Consider the following 25,004-nt stretch of genomic DNA (forward strand, 5'->3'; position numbering starts at 1 on the left):
TAATGCGTCCGGCTCTACTCACTGGAGAGAAGCCATCAGTTCCAGAGTAGCTGAGTAGGAGAAGCCGAGGCTGTAGGGCTGGTGCGACGCAAAAGGCAAAGAGAAGGAGATTTAAACCCTATCTTCCTTCGATCATCATGGGAAATGTGAGGTCCTTAGTGAACAAGATGGACGAACTGGGAGCATTGGTGAGGAGCGAGGGAGTATAGAGAATGCAGTATCATGTGTTTCACCGAGACGTGGCTGCAGGAACTTATTCCGGTCTCGAATTTTGCCATCGGCGGCTTTCAGCCGGTGCGGGCGGACAGAAACACCGAGAGCGGTAAGAGGAAAGGAGGGGGCTCGCTCTGCTTGTCAACAACAGATGGTGTAATCCTGGGCATATTCATGTTAAGGAGCGCGTCTACTGTATAACCCGGACATTGAACTGGTTGCCATAGGACTGCGTCCATACTATCTGCCGCGGGAGTTTACATGCGCCATCTTTGTTGTTGTTTACATTCCACCCACGGCGAACGCAGAGGCAGCGTGTGACGTCATACACACAGTCACAGCCAGGCTACAAACAAAGCACCCTAGTGCTTTTATAGCTATTTCAGGGGACTTAAACCACGTCTCTATTTCCATCATTTTGCCTACTTTCCACCAGTTTGTTAAGTGCCCGACCAGAGAAAACAAAACACTGGACTTATTATATGCCAATGCTAAGGATGCATATAGTTCCACAGCCCTTCCCCCCCTTGGCAGATCAGATCACAACCTTAACTTGCTTACACCACTATACACGCCTATTGTCCAGCGCCAACCTGCAGGCATTAGGACTGTGAGGAGATGGTCTTAGGAGGCTATGGAGGATCTACGTGGTGGTCTGGAGGCTACCAACTGGGATGTGCTGTGCAAACCACATGGGGACGACATAGACAACATGGTGGACTGTGTCACTGATTACATTAACTTCTGCGTACACAACACCATCCCCACCAAAGACGTACACTACTTTTCCAATAACAAACCCTGGATCACCAGCGACTTGAAGGCTCTTCTGAATGACAAGAATTGAGCCTTTAGGAGGGGGGATAAGGAAGAGGTCAAGCGTGTACAGAGGGAACTAAAGCAGAAGTTTAGAGAGAACAAGGACGCCTACAGGGGGAAGGTAGAGGACAAGGTGCTAAGGAATAGGGTGAGGGATGTATTGAGCTGCATGAGAGAGATCACTGGCTTCAAACAGGCTGGGGGTGCAACGGAGGGGAACCTGGAGATGCCCAACGAGTTGAACCAGTTTTTAACAGGTTTGATTCAGGGCCCTCTGTGGCTCAACACCCATCCCCTCACAGCCACGCGCTCCCTAAGCCTTCACAGCTGCGACTGCCCAACACCTTCTCCATCCCCCCACAATCATGGCCGCCTACAGCTACAACCGCCAACAGCTGCTCACCCCCCCATCCCCCACAGCTGCCACTCTCCAACACCTCCGCCATTAACACCTGCAGCACCTACAGCGCTATGAGCACCATCCCCCAGGCAAGGCTGACCAGGTGAAGAGGGAGCTGTAGAGGTTGCACCAGGGTAAGGCTACAGGACCAGATGACGTCTGTCCCAGAGTTCTGAGGGCCTGTGCTGATCAGCTGAGCGGAGTGCTCCAGTGACTGTTCAACCTGAGCCTGCGCTTGGAGAGAGTCCCTGTGCTCCGGAAGACATCATGCCTGGTCCCGGTACCAAAGAAAAGGTGCCCCTCTGTCCTCAATGACTACAGACCAGTAGAGCTGACTTCTCATGTCATGAAGGCACTGGAGAGGCTGGTCTTATCCCACCTGAGATCTCTAGTTAGTTTATCACTGGACACCCTACAGTTCGCCTACCAGCCCAGTTTTGGTGTGGAGGATGTAATCATCTACATGCTGCTAAGGGCCTACTCACACCTGGACAAGGCTGGCAGCACTGTAAGGATTATGTTTTTTGACTTCTCCAGTGCCTTCAATACTATCCAGCCCTTACTTCTAAGGAGGAAGCTGGAGGAGTTACAAGTCAGTGCCTCCATGATCTTGTGGATCACTGACTATCTGACAGGCAGACCACAGTCGGTGAGACTTCAAAACTGTGTGTCTGAACAGGTAGTAAGTAACACAGGGGCTCCTCGGGGGACAGTTCTTTCTCCGTTCCTCTTCACCCTCTATACTTCGGACTTTAAATACAACTCAGAGTCATGCCACCTGCAGAAGTTCTCAGATGTGCTGCAATTGTGCAATTGTGGTGTAGGCATCCTCTCATGAGGCACCAATAAATGTAGGGGTTTTGTGCATTTACTGGGACAATTATTAATTGTAACATTAAGTCACAAAATGATTCTTTGATGGCTATTAGAAGACCGACCCAGAGGGATACTCAGCAACGCACACACGGATACTAATACACGACAATACATTCAATAATACATAAAATGTGCATATATACATAACAGATCTTATCATGAGGGTTAGCAGAATACAAAAGGTATATATTCCTTCATACTGTATATATATGAAGAGTTACAAACCAAGAGGGACATACGTTCAGTATATCATTCATTTAGACCGTTTCGTAAATGAACTTGGATTACAACTTCTACACTAGATACTCAAAAGCAAGTACATCCTCATAGGAATTAAATTGATATAATCTCAGGTTAAGGTAACAATTGAATTCTCGAGCTGTAATGCAGAATGTTGAATACTCATCCAATTTGTGTGGATTCAGATCTCCCGCGGACACAAACAGCAGCAGGCTTGTTGCTGTGTCCAATCAGCGTTCTCTGGCCCGGTGCCAGGCAGTGCTGTTTCAGCGAGAGAGAAGTGGGAGAGATTTCTGCTGTGGTGCACTGCTGATGCTTTCTAGTTAGTGTTGGCTGAAACTAGCAGAGTTTGTGCACAGGAGAAAAGTGACTGTGGGTCCAAGCAGGTCACACTCTTTAGACAGGAAGAAGACCAGTTCGTTCCTGATGTAGCGCAAGTCCTGAATCCACAGATTCAGCTGTCCACAGTTCCGACTGTAGTTCACTTGTTGATCAGGTGAGCTTTCACGGTGGGTTCACGAGGCTTGCTGCTGGGCTAACCTCGGGTGGATCCTTTGGTTACGCGCTGGCAACCTCCGTTCTCGACTCTTAGAACAAAGTGAAGTTCTGACTCTCGGACACACTGGCCGTTACATGGTGGTCCGAGCTCAGTCTGAGGATGTCCAGGAGGCGCCCCGAGGAAGCCCTGTGCTGCCTGTTTTACCTGGAGGAACTACGGTCGTTCATTGGTCGAACGTTCTGTGGGCATTCGAGACCCACGTGGGGTTAACCTGCCCTACCAGTTCCTGATTGGCTGAGGATGGGTAACAATGCACTCTGACCTTAGGGTTGTAAACAACTTTGAATAAGACTGTCCCAGACAGTGAGGCGCAAGAGATGACCATTTATTAGGGTTGCTGGAGAATCTCAGCTTTGGGAGTTGTTCCTTATCAGGACACTCTATCGGCTAGAAAAACACCTTAAATGTGAACCAGCTGGAATGGCCTCTCTGTATCCAGCACCACTGAGATGAAGGAGAGAGGGACTGGCAAGGGAGCAGCAAACTTAATTCCTGTATTTTAATAAGCCTTGCCGCTACAGTGGGATGTATCAAGAGTGGGCAGGAGGAAGAGTGCAGAGGAAGAGGTTAGCAGCTTTGTGGAGTGGTGTGGGGAGAACCACCTGCAATTGAATGTAACAAAGACGAAGGAACTGGTGGTAGATTTCAGGAGGAAAAGCGTCAAACATACTCCTGTCTACATCCATGGGAGTGGCGTGGAGATGGTGGACTTGTACAAGTACCTGGGAGTGCACAGTGACGATGGAATGGTCTAAGAACATCGAGGCCATCTAAAAGAAGGGTCAAAGCCGACTTTACTTCTTAAGGAGGCTCAGGTCCTTCAATGTATGTAGTAAGATGCTACATATGTTCTATCAGTTGGTGGTGGCGAGCGCCATTTTCTACGCAGTGGTATGCTGGTGCTCTGGGATTAGAGCAGGGGATTCTAACAGGCTGAACAAGCTCATCAGGAGAGCAAGCTCCGTCATTGGGTCTGGCCTGAACCCCCTGGAGGTAGTGGCCAAGAGGAGAACGGTGTCCAAACTAGAGGCCATCATGGACAACGTCTTATTATTATTGTATCATTCGTTACACTGTTGCTGTGTTGTCTGTGTTAAGCTGCTGTTGCACTGCAATTTCTTTCATGGGATCAATAAAGTATCAGTCTATCTACTTCCTTTGAATATCCACACTTTCTCCAACTGCAATTTTTTCATCATTGACATAACTTTTTACATACATGTAAACTACTTTGAAAAGCCAGGATGCCTTTCTAAATTGGTAGCAAAGTGGTCCCTGTCTTGGAATTTTATCAAAGACGAGCCAGGAGAGGTGTTCTCATTCACTCAGTAAGGCATTTATTCATATTGTGCAATAGGGAAAAACAGCATCCACCAGTCTGTGCAGCAAGTGAGAGCTGATTTTCAAAGAAAATAGGAAAAGGTCCATTATTTTATACACTTAGCTGATGCAACACCTCAACTTGTTTACTTCATTATGGTTGGTTAGTAAAACAAAGACAGGCGAGACAGTAATTTTCCAGTCCTTATAGGTCTTAGCCTTAGGACAGAGAAGACAGCTACGTGCAGTTATGCATCGCCTTTTTGCTGGGACAGAGATAAACATATTCTTAGAACATCCCATGGCCTTGACTCGCTGGGTACAATCACAGTTTGTTCTAAGAATCCAGCTGCTTTTACAACACAGCTCTGCCCATAAACGGACATATTTAGGATAAAACACTTTTTTTCAGTAACTTTCCATTACATCCCATAGAGAAAATCCACATGGAAGACATGCAAGCTCCACACAGCAGGAAATTCAGTTGGACATCAACCCCAGGAACTGTGAGGCTGCAGTCCTAAAATCCACACCACTGTGCTGTCCAAATGGAATATTTCAATCTAGGGCCCAGATATTTTCCTCTAAGTGCTCAGAAAAATTTAATCTTTAATCTGGGAGATAAAATCTGAAATGAAAAAAAATATCTCATGACAAAGAGCAAGAGTAACCAAATATTCAGCTTTGCAATGAAACTATTTGTCTCGTTATCTAATTTAGACCACCCCTGACCTGCACTACTGGAGGATGTCCCTGCTGATATTAGTACTAATCCAGCTCGTGACTATCTGAAGCACTGGGCTTCAATTTCAGTTTTTGTCGCCATGATTCCCAAACCCTGAGGATAAGGTCTATGGAAAGAATATAATTAATGATGTCTTCTGTAATTGATACTTGAGTGATTCAATCAGCAGCTCGTTATGGTTCACAATTTAACACCTGGTTAGACAGGTGTGTGTAGGACCTGAAGCCCAGCAGTCTTGAGTATATAAAGGCCACCGGGGGGGAGGGGGGGCTTATACTATACATGAGGTTTGTGTGATCATTCACCAACATGGAAGGGAGAGGCTGTGTGTTGTGTTTGCTTGTGGGATTCTTTCTAGGTAAGGTTTGGGTTTATTGCTTTGACTGAAAGGAGCAGCACAAAGGCAGATGGGAGGATTAACTGCATGCTGCTAGTATTTAAGGATTTCAGTATAGTTATTTGATCTTGAGTAGGGATGTTGCCTGAGTGTTAAATCCATGACTTGGATGTTTGTGTGCTCTTGAATTTCTGCAGACCTTTGATTCTCTGTGCATTGAGCTCTGTTCACTTGTGGTTGTTGCTGATTCATTAATGCCCTATTGGCTTGTTTCTTCTGTCCTCGTATATTGACTTAGTCCCTCAGTGTCAGATGCTTATGATCCCTTAAATGTTGCCTTAATGCTGCCTTAAACCCAGGCTGCTTCCACGTGATCATTGACCCAGTGGTGTCCTCTCCTCCCCAGTGTCTGTAGCTGAAGCCCTGCAGTGTCGGGCTGTGCCTGGCAGTCTGAAGCAGATAGATGCTGGTGCTGGAAGAGTGTGTGGAGTCGACAATGCAGACAACCTGGTCAGCCATCAGGGCAACAGCTGGGTCTCTCTGGCCATGAAGGGGAAACATGTGAGTGTGGGGCCAGCAGGACTCTGGAGTGTGAGTCTCTCAAGCCTTGTGTTCAAGTGGCTTCGGGTAAGGTGGATCCAAGTGCAACCAGGTGAGGCTGCAGCTGATCTATATAGGTTAGAAATGATAGCTTTCATGTTTATCCATGGATAGTGGCTGCTTTCAGCCAGAACATCTTTCACTCAAATGTTCATGACTGAGGAATGAGCACTGCACTACCCCCTGCTGAGAACAGCTGTTTCTTGCTCTCCTCTGCAGGCTCCCTCATCCAGATTGATGCTGGTGGAGACAAGTTTGTGGTTGGTGTCAATGCTGCCAATTCCATCTTCTGCCTGAACAGCGGGCCTGTGCTGCAGTATGCTGGCCAGGGCAACATCCCCTGGATTCCTGTCGTGGGCTCCCTCAAGTACTATTCCTGTGGGCCTTTTGGCTGCTGGGGAGTGAACAGGTTGGACCAGATCTTTGTCAAGCTGGATGTGAGTGGGGATTCCTGCAAAGGCTCCGACAGGTGGTACCCCATCCAGGGCTCCCTGTCCCTGGTGGAGGTGGGCTCAGATGGCAGTGTGTATGGGGTGAACAGGAATGGAGTGGTCTTCAAGAGGTGAGCTGGGGGAGGGGTTAATGCACATGGTTGCATGAATGACTGTCCTAATTCTAGGCTGCTCTAACCCTGTTCCTTTTCCTGCAGGGTTGGAATTGATGCCTGTAACCCCTTTGGCAGGAGGTGGTGGGCTCTAAGGGCAGCTGGTGTGGCCAGGCATGTGTCCTATGACCGAGGAATCCTCTGGGTTGTGTGCAAAGATGGCCGAGTCCAGAGGTGCCAGGTCTGAGCAGCCTGGGTGGTCTGGCCCTGAGTGGGAAGTGACAGACATGACTAGGCTGCATGAAGGATTCCGAGTGGAATGAGGCATTAATGCCTGTCTTGTTTTTCTGTGCTGCAATAAAAATGCCTGGAAAACCCTGTTCTTCTGTGGTGTCTAATTCATTAACTTCAAATTGGTTAATGAACTTAAAACCAGTCCTCCTGATTTAATGAGGAGGACTACCTGGGATGTCACATTAAGCTCTTATCCCACATGGCCCTTTGCCTGTAATAAGCTAATAATGAAACATATCTAGTCTCTTTCCACAGTAGCTTAGTCCCACTTTTGTGCATGAATGGATTAGCTAAAATGCTACTATGTTTCTTGGGGAGCATCACTGATTGGTCTTTTCCAGTGGCCCTAAACAGGGATGTAAGTTGAGGCTGTGACTGGAGTCTTCAAGGCCTTTCACTCTCTTAACCCTAAACCACTCCAGTGTAATGTTTGTTTCCATAATGTGTTGGTGCAAAGCACTTGGTCTTAACTTTCTATTACATCCCTAACCATGTTGACTGGGTGCTTTCAGTTTTTTACAACTGAGTTCATCTTCATGGTTGAATCCTCACCTGCGGTTTAGCGCAAGTTCAGGTGTAATACTTCATTGCTGTAACTAGTTGAGTGGGAAGTGGTTTGGTGAACTTGTACAATTTAAAATGCAGGTGCCATCTGAATACCTGCAACACATGCCACAAAAATAACACCTATTAGTACTTTACTGAGTTGTGTGTATTTGTAATATGTGAACCAGTATTGCGTACAATCCACTCAAATGTGACTTTTTTCAGCTGATTATTTTTATTTCTGTACTTGTAACCAGTTTTTCCATTTACCTTTCCTAATGTAAATTTAAACTTTTAAAGTAGGCTGAGTATGTAACAATTGCTGATACAATGTCATTGAGACATTTGTTTTTGCAAAAGATCATTATCAACTGCAACAATATGGTTACATACAGTACTTTTGACCACACGTTGTGCACAGAAGTGACTCCTGTTTCCATACACGAAGGTGAAGGTTATACAGTAGATTTGTTGTTGCCCTTTAGGATTTTCAATACTTAAATTGGGCCCCTGAACAGTGCAGGACAATCACTTGAACCTGAGAATGTATCTGGTCACTCTTTCCGGTTTGGGCTGATTCCAGAGCAAAATCTTTGTTGTAACAGACAGCACATTTGAAATGAAGCATTACTAGTGGTACAGTCTTTATATAGCATCTCCTGATTTAAATGTTACACTTAACTATATATCCTAACATTTGCTTTATAATTTTTCCCACATTATCTTATCTCGTTCTAGTCCTACCCGTCTGTGCTCAGCTTTCTGACCACTAGGTGGCACTGCTGCTTGGCTGACTGGCCTCTGGATAGACTTCTCTGGGATCTTCAAAAAAGCTTTGATATTTTTAATGAGAAACATGAAAAACAGACAATAGATTAAAAATCCTCAAATTTGCTGCTGCCTTTTTAACAGTTTTCTTGTTAAGTCAAAATTTGTGACAACCATAATCACACAATTAATGGTTGTATAAAACTATCAGGGATATTTAACAAAGCTCTATGTTTTTAAACATATTGAGGAAAAGGGCCCCTGATCTCATGGAATGGCTCCAGATTGCTTGTGCTATAGAGGCAATTTTGTTCAGCCACAATTATTCCAAACGCCAGTGCTGATGGTTAATGTGAACATTGTCTCTGAACAACCAGAGAGTGCTAATTCAGGGTCTGGGGTATATTCTTCCCAAACACCTTTGAGTACCACTGAAATATTTCTACCCAAAGTTTATAGAACTTGGGGCAGAGCCTTCAGAAGATCTGCACCTGTCACATAAAGGAGAAACAGATATATCTTCAATTTAATTTGAGATTTTAGTCAAATTAGTTTTAAAATAATGCAGTTGACCTATGACCTTCTGTTGCAATATCTGGTGTCTAACATTATTAGAGCACCAGTGGATATTGTTCTAACCCTCGTTAGTTCCTGACATCAGGTGTCCTTCAGGAGATTAACAGACAGCTCTGTGTGCCTTGAAAAGCAGGAAACAAACTGTGATATTAGTTGTCTAGAGATGTGAGGTCATTGCACAAGATTGTAGAACAGATCAGCTCTTGTAAATTGATCATAGAACAGCTCCGATTTTCACATTGAGAACATCTTGCTTAACAACGTGTCTGACCTGTAAATAAAAAAGCATGTTTGTGAGAGGTCAACACTGTGGGATATTCTGCCTGAACCTCAGCAGTGAGCTAGTGAAGTCTCTGTTGATCCCATTTGAGAGCTGGTCCACAGTTCTACTGGACTGATGTCAGGAGAAAAGGTCTTGTCTCATCCCAGCAGCTCCCCAAATAAGCTCACAAATATAGAATTGACTGTGGCTTTGAACTGCATATAGAACTAATGGTGGCTTACAATGAGCTGAACAGCTGTACAAGTCACTGACCAAGTCACTAAAAGGAAATATCTTGGGTAAATAATACTACAATTTTTATTTTTTAATTAAATATTTTGCTTTCTTGTTCCATGTTAACAGACAATATGTGAAAATGTTACTGCAGCAGAAAAAAAATGCAGATCAGGGGGAATTTCAAGCTTTTCAAGAATGATGAACAGCAATGGCGCTTTGTGGCAAATCTCTGTGTCCTTTGTGCGAACACTCTTACCGAAAGAGTGCAATGTGAAAAGCTTTTGCATGTGTAAAGTATAGAAAGTGCCTGTGTATGTTGACTTTCTCTTTTGCAATACTTTAAATGGGATTATTATATGGTATTTTAGCCTATAAAATAACTTGACCTACAGTGTATATGTGCATGTATAAGACTCTTGTAAAACACATTGTGCGAAAGAATTAATTGATATTGATACTCTCCATGGTTACACAAACAAAAGGTGGTGTCAGAGGTTATATCAGTTTGAATGGAAAGAGCCTCTCTGGAGTATGTATCAGTAAGACACTGTGTTCAAGCAGCAGCCAGGTAAGACTACAGCAGACGTGTATCATTCAGCTGGTGAGCATAAAGCATGTTAGATGAGTGACACCTGCAGGAAAGGAAACCTGTTTGCAAGAGGGAATTCTTTTCCTTTCTACAAAAAGGCGCCCTGGAAGACATACTATTCTGTACAGTTGTTGAACACATTCCATTCTGAAGCACAGGTGAGCTGTGTATTGGGCCGGGTGTAGTTTAGTTTCTGCCATAAACCCTCAGATGGAGGAGATGGATAGAAATGTCCAAGTTACAACACCCAGCTCTACTTGGGAGCCTCGTTTACTAACTCCTGAGTAACAGGGCTCTATGCAGCTGATGTTTGAATAAAATGCTCCTTTGCTACAGTACTTGTTATGATCCCCGCTTCCCTGTTGCCTAGACCACGCTGAATTAGGCAACCTACCGGATCACTAATTCACCACCACACCACCATCTCATTATACACTGAAGCACAGTCTTCCCTGACCTCCTCGCTCGGTGTCCGTGTGAGCTTTATTATTGCTTTTCGCTCGTCTCGTTTACACCTCTTCGGCTTGGAACTGCTTGTCTCTGTTGGACCTGCGGCTTCTGGATTGCGGAAAGTACACTCCTCGGTTTCGGACTCCCGGCTTTCTGCTTTGAAAGACGACTCTCGGGTCCCGGCTTTGATTTAGGATTACTGGCTTCCCCGTCTGATTTAGTTTTTTCGAATTGAGGAAAAGATTGGTTGCAGGATTATTTTCCAGCTCCCGCATTTATATTTTATAATGTAAAATATTATATTATATTTGATATTTTAGTATTTTATAGTTTATATTTTAGTTTCGGTTTTATTAGCTGGACTCGTAACACTACTTTGAATTGGAATTGAATGAACTGAGTCTTTATTACATCTGTTGTTAAGTAGGATTCTTTAATGGTCTTCATCCTCCCTCTGCCTAATTAATTCAGACTGAGACTGGTGATGAGGCTGCAGTTACATGGGGGATGGGAGATGGGTGTGACTTTATTAATGAACAAGTAATAGGTTTATTCCATGCTGAAAAAAAGAAGAAAGAGAACACAACGTTTCGGCCGTGGAGCCTTCTTCAGGTGAGTCTTTATTAATTATCAATCACATGGGAGACTCCTGGGAAAAAAACTATAGTTGCTGCTGGAAGAGGTGTTAGTGGGGCCAGTAGGGGGCGCTCACCCTGCGGTCTGTGTGGGTCCTAATGCCCCAGAATAGTGACAGAGGTGCCGTCCTTCGGATGAGACATAAAAGTGAGATCCTGACTCTCTGTGGTCATTAAAAATCCCAGGGTGTTTCTCGAAAAGAGAAGGGGTGTTACCCCTGTGTCCTTGCCAAATTTCCCCCTGGCCTTTACCCATCATGGGCTCCTAATAATCCCCATCTCTGAACTGGCTTCATCACTCTGTTCTCCTCCCCACTGAGAGCTGGTGTGTGGGGAGGACTGGCGCATCATCCAGGTGGGGCTGCACACTGGTGGTGGTGGAGGGGATCCCCATTACCTGTAAAGCGCTTTGAGTGGAGTGTCCAGAAATATATATATATTTATATATAAGTGTAAGCAATTATTACTATTATTATTATTATTATTATTATAGGCTAGGCTGAAGTAGTAGGTCTTCAGTCTGGATATGAATCCTGACATATGGGGTGAGAGACTGTTCCATAAGCTAGGGGCCCTGTAACTAAAGTCTTTACAGCCAACTGTTATTTTATTAATATGTGAAGAAGACCTGCGTTCTGTGAACTAAGCAGGCGATTTGGATGGTATACATTAATAAGTCCATTAGATAGACAGGTGTCTGACCTCTGAGAGACTTGTAAGTACGTAGAAGGATTTTGAAGTCCACCCTGTACCTGACAGGAAGCCAATGAAGAAAGCTAAGTATGGGGGTTATATAGTCGTACTTTCTGCTCCTAGTAACAATTCTAGCTGCTGCATTCTGAATTCGCTGTAAGGTGTTGAAAGATTGGAGGGTGCTCCCTGATAGTAGGGCATTGCAGTAGTCTAACCTGCTGTTACAAGAACATGTATTCATTTCTCTGTGTCTTGAGTGGAGAGAAACTGCCTTAGTTTTGCAATATTTCTTAACTATAGGAAGCATGTTTTAGATACTGTTTTAACATGAGAGTTAAACGAGAGCCTTGTGTCTACTATGATGCCCAGGTTACGTGCAGAGTCTTTCAGGCAAATTTTTAAATCCTCTGAGTTCAGTGCTGAAGTTATAGTAGTCCTGTCAGTATTGTTGCCTCCAAACAATAGAACTTCAGTTGAGTAACAAAAAGTTTTCACACATCCTAGTCTTTATTTCATTAGTGCAATTAACTAAAGTGATAATAGAAGAGTTGCCATTTGAGTGTCACCAGAATATGAATGAAAGTTAATATTATGTTTTCGTATTTTCCGACCTAGCGGCAGCATGCAAAGAGAGAACCATACTGGTCCCAGCACTGATCTCTGTGGTACCCCAAATTGAACTTGTGACATTGACGAAGCAGTACAATTATTAGACATTTGAACATAGTGAAAACGCTGAGTTAAATATGAAGTAAACCAATTAAGGATGTTTCCACATAAGCCAACCTCAGACTCAAGCCTGTGTATCAAAAGTTTGAGACAGGCCTGTAGTTGTTAAGAACTTGTCGGTCCAAATTTAGCTTCTTAAGGAGCAGACTAACTACCTTAAATTGATCAGGTACAACTCCTGATGCAAGGGACATGTTCATCATACTAATTATAGGTCCTGCCAGTACTTCGAGGGAATATTTGACTAGCTGAGTGGGGATGGGATCTACCGGGGGGTCTGTACACTAAAAGAATGTATGTAGATGATTCAGGAGCTATTTTAAGGAGCATTGCTTCAAATGTGTGAAAGTCATTAAATAGTTTTTAATTCATTTCTTAGAGACTCACTGAAGATGACTGCTAGGCCACCTCCATGCCCTGAGCAACAAGCTTTCTACAAAAACGTTTCGCCATTAGGTGAGACTTCAACTACAGGAATAGTGTCAGTGGGTCAAAGCCAGGTTTCCGTTAGTAGGCACAGGTCAGAGTTGGTGTCAAGCACCATATCATTAACCAGAACTGATTTGTTGCCTAGTGAGCGAACATTTAACAGGGAGCATTTTATGGTAGTTTCATGTTTTAACTGATTTAGGTTTACCAGTGGAATGGAGATTAAATTGTCAACACAGGAGCCCCTAAAGGAACGTCTGAATTCTAATCTAGGTCTAGTGATAGTTGCAATACTCTGTCTATTCACACTCCTATCTGGTTCTGGATAGTAATGTGATTGATGGGATGCCGTGTGGTAGAGAACCTGGGTCGGTACAGGAGGTGAACTAGAGCTGGGAGTACAGACAGCACACGATTTTAGATCACATGGCTGAGGCCTGGTTGGTGCTCTTAGTAGTCAAGCAAGCAGCTTCTCTGCTATATTTTGGGATAGAATTAATGATCCCTTCTGGTTAAGCTGGAGACCATCCCGTTTATAAAAGCCATTCCCAAAAAATGTCCCAACTATTAATTAAGGTTATTCTATTGTATGCACACCAAGTCTCTATCCAGCGATTTAGGGAGTACAGCCTACTATAGGGCACGTCCCCTCTGTATAGGATTGGTAAGGGACCAGACACAATTAAATTCCGACATTTTTCTTTGTGCTCTTTTGCACATAGAAATGAAGCTGCTCTTATACCCCTCGGATTGTTGGTACTTTATATCATTAGTTCCAGTGTGAACAACCAAGGTGGAGACTTAATTGCTGGAAAATGTCTAGTTTTGCCTCAATGTCAGAAACTCAGGCCCCAGGGAGGCATTTTACAGAGACCACTGCATTGTGATGGTTAGGATTTCTAACATTCCTGATTATCGAGTTGTCAATTATGAGCACCTTATCTGCATCAACAGACGCGCTGCCTAAAGCAGAGAACCCGTTGCTCAGTCAGATTGGTGACTGGTGTGCAGGGGGTCTAGTCCTTGAGCTCTTAGACCCCTGTCTGCGACCCAGGGCTCGCGTGTGGTTGCTGCTGGTGCCGGCGCTGACCTGGAGACAGCTGGGCCAGGAGGGACTGCAGCCAATTCTGAAATGACTGAGTGCTCTGAAGGAGCTGAGTCTATCCATCCCTCAATCTGGTTAACATCTAGTGTGCTAATGCGCTCCTCCAAAACATGAATTCTGTCCTCCAACTCTACTATAACAAACATTTCTGGCATTTAAAATTATCAACACAGTGAAGACGTGAGCTGGACATGGCTTCACACTCAAGACAAGTCAATGTACTGCTCACAGGCCAGCAGCGACACTCACTAGGTACCACAGAACTCTCTTTTACCAACTTGTCGTGCTGGAATACAATCCACCTCTGCTAACTGCCAGAAAGGGGAAATAAAGGACGCAAGGAAATCCTGCACTTCATTAACAGAATCAACAATTCATTTCTCCTGAGATCTGCACTCTGTACATAGTCTTCTAGTGAATACAAAACACCCCAAACCTAAGAGGCTTGAACTCCTTCCTGCTCAGACCGTCATGTTCACACAGTAATAACTCGATCTGCCCAGGAGAAACAGCACTAGAACAATCCGATCCGTGTGACCGAGCCTCAGCACGTCCCTGCCTAGTCCAGTAAACAGCCATGACTCTTGAATCAGCAGTGAAAAAAGAAGCTCAGGTGAGATGTTTTCTTTGCTTCATACTTGAGCTCTGAGCAAGTCAGTAAAATTGGAACGCGCTCCTGACCGCCAAATGTTACGTCACAAACTTGCTGCCACTACGTGACACATGCGCATAATCAGTGATTATAATCATTAATATTATTGATTGAAAGTTATTATACAACTTTGTATTCTTTCTGCTCTCCCCACAAGCAAATGGTTCTCTTATTCCCAGTGTCAGTTGGAAAGTGTGTGAAGACACAGAGCAGCGCTTCTTCTGTATGACATGACCTCAGACATGCGTCTCCCCACGATCACTTCAGACTACGGCTTCCTCCCACTTTCCACAGACCTGCTACCTTGTCTTTCACACAACACCATAACTGTGGCTTTTCCTGATCATAAAAATCTGCAACCAAACCAATCTAAGACAATTCATGTTCATTTGCAGCACCGATTGTATGAAAGAATGATCTAGATTTGCAACAGGCAGATCTGTCTGCTATACTGTGCATTATAATGTTCCTACTTGATTCCCAGAGCAGCTCGACTCCCAGCACACTGCAGCAGGGCTGCGGTGTGAGAAACCCCTGTGGGCCAGGAGAGCCAGAGACCTGCTGCTGTGCCGCAGGAGGTCAGCAGACTGATGGGTGGACAGACTCGCCGGTTTGGGCTGAAGCTGAATCACCTGAGCTCTCCTGCGCCCCTCTGTCTCTCAAGTGTTATTCTCTCTCCTGCACTTCACTGCTCTGTATTCTGTACTTCTGTGTGAAACAGCTGGTGTCCAGCTCCTCCTGTCTGAACACTTGCAGACTGAAGACAGGAAAGCGCTTCATACACTTCAGTGTTGGTTCAGCACCATTCATACATTCTGGAATGAAAACCAGCTTCTGTACACGTTGTGTAATTTATTTAAACACAAATGTGTGTGTGGAGGACAGAGAGAGGTGTGCTGTCCGGTCCAGAGTGAGCTGGGGCGCCCAGGTGTCTCTGCAGTGGCTGGGGAGGGGCGCCCCGACTCCAGAGTGCTGCTCAGGGCCGGGTGAAGAGCCCCATGGCTTCAGCAGCCCTCTCCCGCACCTGCAGCTCTGGGTCCTGCAGCAGGATCCTCAGGGCTGCGGAAGGAAAGAGACGAGGCTGTTACTCGGGGTCCTGCAGTCCTGCTCAGCTCCTGACACACAGCTGCAGTGCTGATCCAGCTCTTGCCCAGCAGGTGTGAGTTAGGAGACACTGTGCAGAGCAGCAGGTCTGGACCTCATGCAGTGGGGTTAAAGAAGGAGTGTGAGATCCTTTCTGTGTGACATCTGTGTTCTCTTCACTGTCAGAAGGAACAGTAGTCAAAAATGTCAAAGTATGAAGCTGGAAGAAACGGCCACACTGTAATTCACAGACCGAACAAGTCTCTAAAAAGAATAAAATAAAGCAGCGCTACTACAGATGTGCAATTCCACAGAAATCTGCTAAACAGGCCAACTATACATTTTTCATCTCCATGCTCTGACCTTCTCAAAACTTTGTACACTGGGTATCTATGGTGTGAGAGGCTACAGCCAGAATTTCTGGTGAAACAGACTCTAAAATACTAGAGTCTGTATATACTGTACAAGAACAACTGGTCAACATATTGGACACAAAAGACAAGCATCGTTACCTTGCTGAGCTCTTCTCAGAGCGAAACAAGACCAGAGTCTCCTCTGCAGCTGCTGCACTTGGAGGCCTGAAACACAGAGGGGTTGAACAGCAGAGCTCCTGCACACACAGCACCACACAGGATACTGCACCAGCGCACACTGCCAACACTCGGAATGGGGAGCAGCTCATGGAAATGTGTTTCTTGGTGACATTGGTAAGTCTGATTAACCTGCCTCACTACTGACAGAAAAGTGCATTTCAAACACTAGACAGACGAGGCTCAAAGTGGTGCCCAGTGTCCTGCTGCCGAAATGAGACTACTGTAGCTAGACATACTAGAGCCTTCTTACTAGAGGCCTTTTACTAGCGTGACATATCAGAGCCTGAGTCCTTTGAGAAAACCCCAGTGATCAAACACCTTCAGACTCAAAGCTTTCAAGGGAAACCTACAGAGTATCCTTTTAATGCTTGAATTCCCATCCCGGCAAAACCCCATCACTAACCACAGCACAACTCACTTTTACCAGTGGAGCATCACCTCTACACTGAGTCTCAATCACTCTTCTCATTGTCTCTGAGCTCTTACCAATGAAGATGGCAGCACTTTCCCGAACCCAGGCCCTTCTGCTGTGTGCACCCTGGAGCGCAAGCCTCTGGGCCAGGCTGATCTGCCCACTCGTTATCTGGACACAGGGAATATTGCAGGGCAGTGTGAGACAGCACGCTACTACTGTACAGGAGCCCCCATATGAGAGACAGTCCTCCATTACAGAGAAGCACCTCTAATCCATCTAATGAGAGTGTATGAACTCATCAGCACTACTGCGATTATAATCTGGCACTTTCAGCTCTTACTCACTGTAATTAGTGCTCAGTGTAAGCTTGGTTTAGCACAAATATATTTCCTAAATCTGAGACAAGTCTTTGTGTGTTTGTGTCCCAAAAGCAGGGTGTGCTCCCCTCTCTCACCAGCAGCCCAGAAGCCAGCCCTAGGAGAACCTCACTCACCAGGATCCTGCACATCTCCTTCATGGACAGCACACATTCCAGGGTGAAGTGCTGTAGGACTGTCCAGCAGGCCTGGGGAAATCCACATCGTCAAAACCAGTTTATCTTCACACAGAGCCCAAATTAAACAGAAACTACACAAATGTCACAAAATAGCAGCCAGCCCTGAAACCCTTTGACACATCCTTGATAGTAACCCTCTGAATGTTTAGATTTCCAGGCTACAAGTTCATACTGACTGTAGGGTTGTTTTTCTTCATTGATTGCAAAGCTGGTCAAACACTGGATAGGTGACAAGTATCATTATCAAAGAAGGACGTGAGAAGACCCACAGTCCCACAGGCTGGGCCCAGCCAGCGGCAGCTCTGTGTCTTTACCTGGATGGCCTCTGGGCTGGGGTCAGTCAGGTTCAGCAGCACGCTGACCAGGGAGCTGTGGACCTCTTTGTTGAGCCGGGCTTTGTCAGAGCCCAGCCTGACCAGCTGCCCCAGCAGAACCACTGTGGCTCTGCGGACCTCCGGGCTCTCCTGTAACACAGACACAGGACAAGAGGGAAACTTTACACATAGACACGCACAAACTGTCACCACTTATTTTCTCCTCTCAGGGCTGGAGTCTGAGCCCACTGTCACTGTAGCTCAAAGGGCAAACACTGTAATCATGGATATCCAATTGATTACAATTAAAAATGTTATATTTCAATTTAATACACAAAAACAAATGACACAATATTTGAATAAAGAACATCCTAAAAAACTTACACTTTCCAAGCAGGGCCTGGCTCTACAGTACACAAAGGGCACCAGTGCTTTGGCTTGACTCTTGTCTGCGATGGACAGGACAGTGATCAAGCCCAGTAGAGCCTGCAGAACAACTGGCTCAGCTGGGGTCTCCTGCTCTGTCAGGGCTGAGCTCTGAGCTGCCAGCTGCTCCTCCGTGTGTCTTTGGATCTGAAGACAGGAGGACACCAGTCGGCCTTCATTCCCAGTACTGCTGGGACAAGGGTTACACTGAGGGAGGGTCATGCTGGTCGCTGCTGGTCAGCAGAAGGGACAGCTAAAACTGACATGCTAGCCAGCCACATCTGAAGATAATTGTCCACCACGCCCGCCTCAGGGGGTTCAAGCTACACAAGCCCTTGGTCTGTCAGCGCTCAGGAACTCGGTCCTAAACTCTCGAGCTTCTCCCTGACTTCCGAGTTTGCTCCTCGGATACTGGCCCCTAGCTTCACCCTGTCTTTGTTGTCTAGATTACCCTCTTGTGCTTGTGTGCTGTGTCTGTCTGTTTACAGACTGTGCTTATTACCATCAGCTCTGAGTTTGGAGTTTGCTGTGTGCTGAGCCTCTGTGTTCACCCAGCTTTGTTCTGGCCTGTTCTGGATGTGGCTTTGGGCTGCTGGTCTGCACCACGCTTTTCTGTGCTCGCCAGCCTGTCCCTGTGCTGCAAACAGGGAGCTGTTTGCTCACACAGCCGCTTGCCTGCTTGCTGGTGTCTCTCTGCCTGCTATTGGGCTGCGACATATTACAGGGAGACAGTACCTCCGTGCTGTAGCTGTCAGCTGTCTGACTATCTGTCCTCTGCTCAGTTAGAAACACCAGCAGATGGGCTCTATAGTCACTTACATCCAGTGCTGGATCATCCACCTTCATGTCCATCATCAGGCCGAGATGATCAGCCAGGTGCTTCACGGTCTCCGAGACCACCTGGCTGGTACTGAGGACCTGCCACAGCTCCGGGAGTGAGCTGCAAAACACACCCCCGAGTCAGCCTCACACCCCCCAGCTGTGAGTGCAGGGCTCTGCATTCAAACCCATTCTCAGAGCTAAAATACAAAAACACTGACGCCACAACACAGTGCCGTTGTTGTGATGCTTTTATCATTGCAAAGATCCTCTCACTGCTAGAATTGTGCTCTACCTCTCAGAGGGAGATGTGAGGGTCACTAGGGACTGGATGGTCTGTCTGAGGTCCTGTGAAGCCAGATATAATATCCCCTCCCTCAAGCTCTCTTTCAAGCTGTCATCCAGAGTGTAACTACTGCCGAAGAATTGCAGAATGTCAAGAGCCTACAGGGAACAAGAACAGCAGGTCAATCCCAGACAGATCACATGAGCTCTGTTACACTGACTGTTGAAGTTGTCCACTACTGCCCCTTTGTTGCAGTTCTCAGTGCTGTCTTCAGAGACAGGACACAGGATCATGTCACTAAGTGTGAACAAAGGAGTCATTTTTCTGAATACTTCTGGAACAGTGTTTCCCAAAAGCGAAAAACACAACTGTATTGATCAATAGCAAAACAGTTTCCCTTCCAATCACTTCTCACAAACTATCTGTTCTCCGATTCACAGTGACAGGATACAGCTTGTCCAGAGCATCCGTGTGGGAAAACAGCAGACAGGCGGCTGCGTCAGACACACTGACCATCATTGTCGCCAGGAGCTTGGCCTTGGCAGGGAAGCTGGGAGCTCCGGTGGGACTGGCGCTGTGCACTGCCTGTGCAATCATGCAAACACTGCGGCACAGGCTCAGTCTGACACTGGGCTCCTGCAGGGGGACACACAGCAGCTCACTCACTGACAGCCCAGACGCCACCTCACCACCTCACCTCCACCAGCCCTGGACTGTGATGGACACTCACAGCCTGGACAGCCACGGACACTGTATCCCTGTGTCCTCCTCCCCATAACAATCCCATCAGGTTCAAGTATAATTAACAATTTCTACCCAGACACTGCAGGAAAGTAGCAGAACAAATAAGGAAGAACTTTTGCCTGAGGGTTGTTACGAATACCTCCCTGCGTTACAGACGCACATTACAGAATGTAGCAGTGGTTGAATACACTCTTCAGACAGGAGCTGTGAGGTTCACTCTGTCAGATCTCTTGTTCTCAAAGGAGGACATGTTGCCTACCTTAGTGGTGACATGGGGTCTCAGTCTCTCCATAAAGTCAGTGTCCATTCTCTGCAGTAGATCCTCTGCAGGTGCTTTAAGTGCAACGTGCCCATAGCACAGAATCAGGGCACAGGTGAAATCACTCTGTAGTAACAAGCATGACAATCCACATCAAGGTGCTGAAACTTGTACGTAGAAGCTGACATTAAGAGCAGCTTCTGTTTGTCTGTCAGGACTCTGATGCAGTACACCTACCCCAGAGCCCTGCTCATTGCAGGGGAAGGCTGGGTCAGTCAGCTGGGTCTCCAGTCTCTTCAGCACAGACAGCACCACATCCAGGTGCACACTGGCACACAGCCCCATCAGCACTGCCAGATCCTGGGACACCAGACAGGCACCAGAGCACTCTTATAACACCCACAAGGGCATCATGCACGCTCTCTCATGGACTGCTGTTCTAATGCCATGATAAAATGAGCTGAGTCATCAATATCCGTTCAACTGAATGAATAAGGGCTTCAGCAGTCAGATACACGGCACTTCAGTGTTGCCATGAGCTGTGGAGAGGGGTAGATCACAGCACTGAGCTGCTGTCATTGATGAGGCTCCTGAGGGCTTCACCCCTCAGACAGACACTCTTACTGACTACTGTAACGTCTTTCTGTGCAGGTGAGCGGGCTGCTGTCCCCATTACCTGGACGTGCACCATGGTCAGCAGCTGCTCCAGCTGGGATTCCAGCACTGGTCTGGCCTTCGGCACTGCTGCCTCCACAAGCACACTCAGACTCTGAAAGAAGAGCACGTTGGAGTCAATCTGGAGAGGCACTGCTGCTTCATCAAGAGGCCTAACTCTCTCACTGTATGCAATAACACATTAGCATTAGGATTTTGGTAGTGTGATCACACAGAAAAATCTGACAGAGCAGGATAACACCTCCCCTGGACTCTACTCCTGGCAGATCCACCTTGTTCACACCCTTCCACAATCACATGGGGCACCACAGACCATAATCCTCTTCTGCACTGGGCCTCACCAGTACATCACTGGAGCTAGTGGACAAAGGAACACTGGGAAAGTGCTACTAGTGATTGTTTGAATCAAAATCCATTTTCTAAAAGAAACGGCCCTCGCAATCCACAACCTGTACACCTAAAGGGCCATCATCGGTCACAGGCCTACCTTGTTGATTCTGGAGTAGCTGACGTCCAGCTCAGCTGCATACAGTGGCTGGAAGGCCTGTAAAACTGCTGGCAGCTCACACTGAAACTTCTCCTCAGGGAGCAGGCAGCACATAGCTGCCAGGGCCAAGACAATGGAAGCCGTCACCTTCAGACAGAGCAAAACACAAACACCATCATCCTCAAGGAAAGGATTCAGTCACAGGAAAGCAAACTTGTCTAAAACCACAGACAGTTAAAACAACTTTGAGCAATGAATAAAACCTGCTTCATAAATGCACCCTATTCAGCTTTGCTTACTGTGATCTGAACCCTGGACCTTGATACCCTTCCCTAATGCCTGCATGGACACATCTTTTCTTTGCATTCAAGTCCATTCTTTTCTCCAGAACATCTGAGAATTCAGGATGATTAATAAGATGTCAAATAACCTACACTGTATTAAAGATCCCATACCTTTGGCTCAGAAGACGGCAGCCATCTGTGCACTACATCAAAACTTATCATGACCTGGGTTGAACAGTCCTGAACACACTGCCCGGGACCCTGGAATTTCGCCCAGCTCTCATACAGGCCTTCCAATGCTGACAACACAAGAGAGGAACAGCCTGCTACACTCCTCAGCTACATCAAAGCAGTCCTGTAGCTCAGTGGGAAGCGGTCTGAACAGGCCTTGTCAGTGGATTGCCAGTGGAACCAAGCATTAATAACAGCTGTCCCCCTAAATGAGACAGCTTGAACACTTACCAAAAGCCATCATTGCCTTCATTTTATTAGTCACAGCAAGGGGGAGAACAGGCACCAGCAGGTCCAGAAGTCTCACTATATCCCTTGCTATGTCACGACCTTCAAAGAAAACACATTTCACAGTGGGTAGGGACCAAGGCTCATGATAACACTGGAGACTCAGCAGCGGGATGAGTAACAAACACTGAGCCTTCATAATAAGCTCATGTATCAGGGCTTGAATGGACAGATACGAGCAGTATCATGAAGTTTGAAATACAGCACAGTAAAAAATCCAGAATATATCTGAGCAGATCACACCCCATTAGCAGCACAGAACTTACTGCAGTTCCGGGAGATATCTCCTAAAGCATTAAGCAGCGCGTGGTGAGGGAGCACTCCGGGCTGGAAGTAGGACAGCACCATATCCATGGTACTGTCGTAGTGGTCTCTCACCACACAAACAACAATGTTGCTGGCTGGCTGTTGCCAGTCAGGCAGCCATTTCTGAAACAACAGTAAAAAGAGATCAGAGCGTCTTGGGAGTCGATGGTATTGGAGATGAAGCAACAGCTTGGATCAAGCCAATGAGCACACAAGTTAACACACAACGATTTGCTTCCATTAGATGCATCAATGTGTGCTACAGGCAAGGAAACAGACCACAGCACTGCAGCAAGACAACAGTTCGATAGGCAGGAATTAAAGGGGTTTACATACCGGTGACATAGTCATCTCATTCAAGGCCATTGAGACGGTGCTCTTGGCCAAGAACTCATCCAGATGCTGCGCAGATGTTTTGCGCAGCAGCTTCTCCACTGCCTGGAGGACAGCAGAGCGATGGGCAGTTGTCACCTAGAGCAGGGAAGAACCAAAGCCAGGGGTGAGACTGCTGCTCTCATCACAGCACCAAGAGTGTCTGTTCAAAGGCTTCTCCTTCAGGGCCAGTCAGCCTGGCCAACGGGCACTGAGTGTGAAACAGCAGAACCACCCCAGCTCACCACACGAGGGAGTGGAAACGCACACAGGGAAACCCCAGGCTTCCACTCAAGCACATCTGTCAAGATGACAACACGGTAGGGCTTATCTTCTGACCTCTAGTTGTAAGAAACAGCACAGACAGTATCTTGGGGCACACTGGGCTCCTGATTAGAGTGCGTTTGCAACGAGTATGTCAGGAGGTGTGTAGGGAGCTCCTTCATGTTACCTGGGGGCTCCCGAGGAATCCCAGGATGACTGGCAGTGTCCCCTTGGTGTTCCTCTGCAGGAGGGAGAGCAGCTCTTCTACCAGGTTCTTCCCAAATTCCTCATCACCGCTGCTCATTCCCTCCAGAACAGCCAGGACCTCATCTACAGCAGACACACAGACAGGGGAAACACTGGTGTCGCCGCAGCACAGACTTCTAGGGAGAAAACTCTGAAACCGACCTGTTGTCTGAGGGACCTAAAACCCTACTGACACATGTCTGAGAATTATAGAGATCAAAAAGATTATTGATGCACAGCCCATAAAAGCAGGGACTCTTTCACCCCGGACAGTTTTCCAGTAGAGAGGAATACAGATCTGCTCTAAGGGCAGGAGGCTTCAGAGTGCAGGGTTTTGTTTTCATGGTCCTGAATAACAGCTGCAGCCACTGGGACTTCTTAACCCTTTAGAGCCCACAAAGAGAGCTGCTCTCTGGGTCACATCAGTCCTGTTAGCAGCTGCTCCTCAGCAAACAGAGGATCTCAGTGTTGAAGAAGAATCAGGGCAGCAGCTCTGCTCCCAGGTGGAGAACCTCCTTCTGCTGCTCTAAGGGGATTAGAGCCTCTAATTCAGCTTCTCTCACACCCAGTCAAAACGACTTGGACAGATCTTCATAAATATACATTTGCTTTTCCCAAATTTACAATTATATGTAAATGAAAGAATAATTGCAGTACATCACTCAGACACAGCTCATTTCATAACCACTGTGAATTACGCATTTTCAACACTTTCAATAGTTTCATACCTTACATGGATGTTAGTCTTCTTAAACATACTCTCACGCACTAAATTATATTATTTTATATCTTATTATTATATTATATAATATAATATATTATTATATTTTATGTTATATCTTTTATTTATTTGTGCTCAAATCATCATTTAGTTGAAAAGATGAAGAGACTGCTGTTGCTTTCCCTGCCTCGAGCTGAGGAGACCTGCAGGGTGACAGTGAGGAGCCCCTCAGGTCAGTCAGAGCTGAGCCCAGGGATGGGGTCCCAGTGGAAAGGGAAGCCAGGAGTCAGTGTGTGGGGGGACTGGCTTCAGGGGGCACTGGTCTAGATCCAGCTGTGTCATACCTGGCCCGGGGCACTGGCAGCCTGTGCGCTGCACACAGGAGGAGAACCACTTCACCCTGCTGGGCTCACAGCTGCACTCCTTCGGGCTCATCTTGGACCTGTCAGTCAGCCAGTAGAACAGCACAGTGAAGCAGGGAGCTGGGCGGCGCTTCTCACACACTGGGAGTCAAGGTACTGCTGACAGGCCAGCAGCAGACCCACTAGACACCACAGAACTCTCTCTAACCAGCTGGTCCTACTGGAATACAACCCAACAGGCTGAAGGGCAGACATGGGATATTGAGAACACAAGCAAATTCTTCACATCAGTGAAAGCAGAGACAGGAACAGAAGCAGCAATGAATTCCTGTTCAGATCTGCACTCTGGGCTTTTATAAAACTCCAGCAGCTTAAGAGCTTTTAACCCCCTCTCACTGAACACCGTGTTAACACAATAACAGCTCGATCTGCCCAGGAGAAACAGGTCAATAACAATCGGATCCGCGATACCGAGCCTCGGCAGGTCCCTACCTAGTCCGTAAACCACCAGGATCTTCAGTGAAAAGAAGAAGAAGCCGTGTCGAGCTCAAGTGTTTTCTTCGCTATGAGCATCAGCGCTGAGCGACTCAGCAGCACCGGAGCGCTTTCCCGGACCGGAATTGTTGCGTCACAATCCCGATGTGACGACGTCACG

General features: G+C 46.5%; 2 protein-coding genes across 2 annotated transcripts; one reads left to right on the forward strand and one right to left on the reverse strand.

The window, feature by feature from the left end:
• The first annotated feature begins 5,481 nt into the window (after positions 1-5,481).
• On the forward strand, positions 5,482-6,961 carry LOC148815433 (fish-egg lectin-like). Its single transcript, XM_088905702.1, has 4 exons — positions 5,482-5,530; positions 5,916-6,161; positions 6,329-6,671; positions 6,759-6,961. Exons 1-4 carry the CDS (start codon positions 5,482-5,484, stop codon positions 6,898-6,900), a joined length of 780 nt encoding a protein of 259 aa, XP_088761828.1. The 3' UTR covers positions 6,901-6,961.
• An 8,633-nt stretch (positions 6,962-15,594) lies between these two features.
• On the reverse strand, positions 15,595-24,422 carry LOC148815434 (uncharacterized). The gene is made up of 19 exons (XM_088905759.1): positions 24,332-24,422; positions 23,208-23,350; positions 22,721-22,855; positions 22,345-22,507; positions 22,022-22,120; positions 21,731-21,858; positions 21,276-21,422; positions 20,790-20,882; positions 20,351-20,473; positions 20,114-20,239; positions 19,624-19,746; positions 19,120-19,268; positions 18,825-18,945; positions 17,964-18,152; positions 17,580-17,729; positions 17,203-17,274; positions 16,781-16,877; positions 16,214-16,279; positions 15,595-15,677 (listed from the first exon to the last, which is right to left on the reverse strand). Exons 1-19 carry the CDS (start codon positions 24,420-24,422, stop codon positions 15,595-15,597), a joined length of 2,298 nt encoding a protein of 765 aa, XP_088761885.1.
• Between the last annotated feature and the right edge of the window lie 582 nt (positions 24,423-25,004).

The sequence above is a fragment of the Atractosteus spatula genome, chromosome 25 (genome assembly GCF_055471065.1).
Source record: "Atractosteus spatula isolate fAtrSpa1 chromosome 25, fAtrSpa1.hap1, whole genome shotgun sequence".
Taxonomy (NCBI): Eukaryota; Metazoa; Chordata; class Actinopteri; order Semionotiformes; family Lepisosteidae; genus Atractosteus; species Atractosteus spatula.

Bases quoted from the DNA above. Each gene is read 5' to 3' on its own strand.
- LOC148815433 (XM_088905702.1), top strand. From the start codon at position 5,482: ATGGAAGGGAGAGGCTGTGTGTTGTGTTTGCTTGTGGGATTCTTTCTA. The intron at 5,531-5,915 runs GTAAGGTTTGGG...TCTCCTCCCCAG, and splicing joins GCTTGTGGGATTCTTTCTAG to TGTCTGTAGCTGAAGCCCTG. The intron at 6,162-6,328 runs GTGAGGCTGCAG...TCTCCTCTGCAG, and splicing joins GTGGATCCAAGTGCAACCAG to GCTCCCTCATCCAGATTGAT.
- LOC148815434 (XM_088905759.1), bottom strand. From the start codon at position 24,422: ATGAGCCCGAAGGAGTGCAGCTGTGAGCCCAGCAGGGTGAAGTGGTTC. The intron at 20,474-20,789 runs GTAATGGGGACA...CTGGTGTCCCAG, and splicing joins TGACCATGGTGCACGTCCAG to GATCTGGCAGTGCTGATGGG. The intron at 20,240-20,350 runs GTAGGTGTACTG...TTGTTACTACAG, and splicing joins GCAATGAGCAGGGCTCTGGG to AGTGATTTCACCTGTGCCCT.